The sequence below is a fragment of the Rhamphochromis longiceps genome, linkage group LG5 (assembly GCF_057381845.1).
Source record: "Rhamphochromis longiceps isolate RC_006_pf linkage group LG5, R_longiceps_female_GT1.1, whole genome shotgun sequence".
NCBI lineage: Eukaryota > Metazoa > Chordata > Actinopteri > Cichliformes > Cichlidae > Rhamphochromis > Rhamphochromis longiceps.
Genome location: NC_140561.1, coordinates 35,968,928 through 35,972,284, shown reverse-complemented (window position 1 = coordinate 35,972,284; position 3,357 = coordinate 35,968,928). Strand labels below are relative to the sequence as shown.

Genomic DNA, 3,357 nt, shown 5'->3' with positions numbered 1-3,357 from the left:
GCTAATGTTATACTACTTCCTCACTAACAGTAACGATCCCTGCTGGTGGTGATAGTGTAATTGTTGAAGTGTTGTTAAAATCAGTTTAGCAGAAGCAGCAAATGGCCATGACACAAAAGAAAAACTTGTATGAATTTTCTTAGAACTGCTGCCTCAATAGTCAATAGATTATGTGTTTCAGATATTTTACTTTACCTCAAATTACTAATGCTTTTAAATACTTTAATGGCCAAATCTTTTATATGCAACACTAAAAAAAGCACAAAAAAGCAAAAACAAAAAACATAGTGAGGCACATGTGCATTGAAGGACATTTTATTCTGATGGAGTAAGAAACTGAGGTGAATCCAGAGTGTTTCCATGGAGATGATCACTCTTCTCAACCCATGATCTGGCAAAGCAAGGACAAATGAATCATTACATGATTACCACAACAATCAACCTGCACAAAATGCTGCAAAAATATTTGTAAGAATTGAATGGATTAAATTAACTATGAAATCTTCTATTTACTGCATTAGTAAGACTAATAAAACATTACCACACACAGTAACTCAAACACAGTGTTTTAAAATGCTGTGATCTATATTAATGGTTATAAAATACTAACACTGTTCATCCAGCTGATGTAAGCAGAGACGCGGGTGAAGACAGTAGGCTTCTGGTAGGCATTGCAGCCCGAGGAGGACACAAAGCTGGTCACACCATGGACAACATACTGGCCACCAACACTGCAGTTCAGGGGGCCACCAGAGTCACCCTGCATTCGAAAGGTTACATCACAGACAAGCAAAAAAAAATCATTTATGCATTTTGGGTAAAGTCAAGAGCAAATTTGCCAGTGCACTTAACTACTTCCCAACTTCCAATGTCCAGCTAACATCTCAGTCAGCCTAAAGCAAGTTTGTGCAGAACACAAGTTTACAACATGCACTTTGTGCAGCTTAAGCACTTGCTTGAATTATTGTAAGTGACTTATGCCCTGCTGAAGCAGCAAGTAATCCCACATGTGCCCCCCAAAATATCTTCCTTGACAGGAAGGGGTCAGCTTCCAACTCAGTGGGAGACATTAAATGTCACTCTGTTACAGTGACATGGGACTGAAATAGAACAACTTCTTTCCAGCGTTTCTTCCTGTCTGTTTATACCCAAACATTTTTTAGGGCTGACACACCTGTTTGCTAAAGAGCTTAAAAAAACAAGGTTCAACGTTTGTTAAATATTACAATGAATGAAGACAGTGTTCATCTTTGTTTGTAGCTAATAATGAAGTTCTAGATTTTAACTCATCTCAACCCTAAAAGGTTATTAACCACATAGCAAACCTATTTTTCTTGCTGATGGTTTATTACGGATTCAAAAGACTTAATAAATTATTTACGCATTACCAACTTAACACTCCTGGATATTACACTTTAAACAACAAAGCGTTGCTAAGTAAAAAGCATGAAACAATCGCTCTGGCCTAAAATACTTCATAATGCTCTTGGCTCACCTGACAGCCAGAATTGCTGCCGCCACCAGCACAAACCATGGTGGTCTTCACTGTGCTCCCCCACCATCCGCTGCTGGAGCAGGTATTGTGGTCAACAACAGGCAGAGAGGCCTGCTTCAGCTGGGCAGAGATCTGACCTCCAGCTGTGTACAGCAGTACAGAAAAAAGACTCACAATACAACTGTGTCTTGAAAAAAATCTGGGTGAAAAAACCCTCTCTTGACTTTATGGTTCTTACAGATTGCTTTCCCATGTATGCTAGCACTGCACCGAATAATTTACTGTATAGTGTAAATGCATGATATCCTTATGTCAGACTCACTCTGGGTGCGACCCCATCCACTGATATAGCAGGGGTTGTTGTTAGGCAAAACCTGGTTAGCAGGAGGCAGAGCGGCGAGCTGGACGTAGTTATTGAGAGTAGCATCAGATGTCAGACGCAGGAGGGCAATGTCATACCTGAGAGACCAGCACACAGTCACTTCAATGAATAACACGTTTTGTTCATCTTCTAAAATATCATTAAGTCTTTAAGGATACAGAATAAATATGCCCCAATTTGCCAATTTTAAAGATTTTACTTGAAAAATATATGCACACCATATATATATAAAATTTGTGCATGCAAATGTGTGTCAGATCATGATATCACTAACCCGCCTGCAACATTGTTGGAGTTCCAACTGGGGTGGACGTAGACCTGACTCACGGTCATGTACTGCTCTGTGCCCTCATGGGTATAGATGTCGTGATCCCCAAGAACAACACGCCAGGTTCTGGGGCTGTGGGAAGATGAAATTTACATCTCTTTAATTATATTATAATAAATCAATAATAATAATAAATCAGTTCACAAAAAAACTATGTAGTTTTTTTGCTAGTTTATTAAATAGAAGACTGATATGCAATAAGAAAAATGTAAAGCCAAGATTTTTTGATGAAGTTAAGTCATAAGAATATCCTGTGTAACACGCACGTGTCCACACAGTGAGCAGCAGTCATGACCCATCCTCTCCTGATCAGGGTCCCTCCACAGGTGTGGTAGTAGGAGCCTCCAGATAGGTACTGAAGACCTATCTGGAATAAAATATGGGTTTACGAAATCTGAAAATCCCTGCATTCTGTTTTGATTTGCATTTTTGGACTTTTTAAAGCATTTGTAAAGTATCAAGTACCTGCCAGGGCCAGGAGTGGGGTCTGGCCACCTCACCACCCACCACTCTCTCCTGTGTACGATCATCCTCCAGAAACCTGGGCTGGGGCTCAGCCAGCACTAGACAAGGTAGAGACATGGAAAGTACAACAGTATGCCATCAAGCGTTCAAGTGATCGAAAAGATTTTTGTCTTTTGCAATAATGTCAAAGGAGAAGAAGACAGTTCTTACCAAGGGCTGCAAGAGAGGTCAGCACAAGAAACCTAAACATGTCTGCAGTTTCCTGAAATCTTCTGCAATGAAGGCTTCCGTCCATGACTCTTTTATACCCTCTAGGCCGTGTGTGTGTGTGTGTGTGTGTGTGTGTGTGTGTGTGTGTGTGTGTGTGTGTGTGTGTGTGTGTGTGTGTGTGTGTGTGTGTGTGAGAGAGAGAGAGAGCGAGAGAGAGATTGTGTGTAGTGCTCAGCACCAGCCCTTGTCCACCTGTGTCTGTCTCACAGTTATCACTGAAGTGAAGGCCTGCGGATTCATTCATGGAATAGCTGACTCAGCCGCTGAATTCATTATGTTTTTCCATTTACATTAGCAGTTGCTGCTCAGGATTATTTAGTTGGATTCTCTGTGTAAACTAAACTTTAACATTAATGAAATAGTCAGGGAATTTTGGGGTTCTTTGTCTGTGCTGAGGGTAAAACTTGTATAAATTTT

General features: G+C 40.5%; 1 protein-coding gene across 1 annotated transcript; it reads right to left on the bottom strand.

Annotated features, from left to right (window-relative positions):
• Positions 1-244: 244 nt before the first annotated feature.
• Positions 245-2,980, bottom strand: LOC146670491 (elastase-1-like). Its single transcript, XM_085407444.1, has 8 exons — positions 2,881-2,980; positions 2,671-2,768; positions 2,472-2,572; positions 2,152-2,277; positions 1,818-1,954; positions 1,496-1,638; positions 611-760; positions 245-391 (listed from the first exon to the last, which is right to left on the bottom strand). The coding sequence occupies exons 1-8, from the start codon at positions 2,963-2,965 to the stop codon at positions 380-382; spliced, it is 852 nt and encodes a 283-aa protein (XP_085263570.1). The 5' UTR covers positions 2,966-2,980; the 3' UTR covers positions 245-379.
• Between the last annotated feature and the right edge of the window lie 377 nt (positions 2,981-3,357).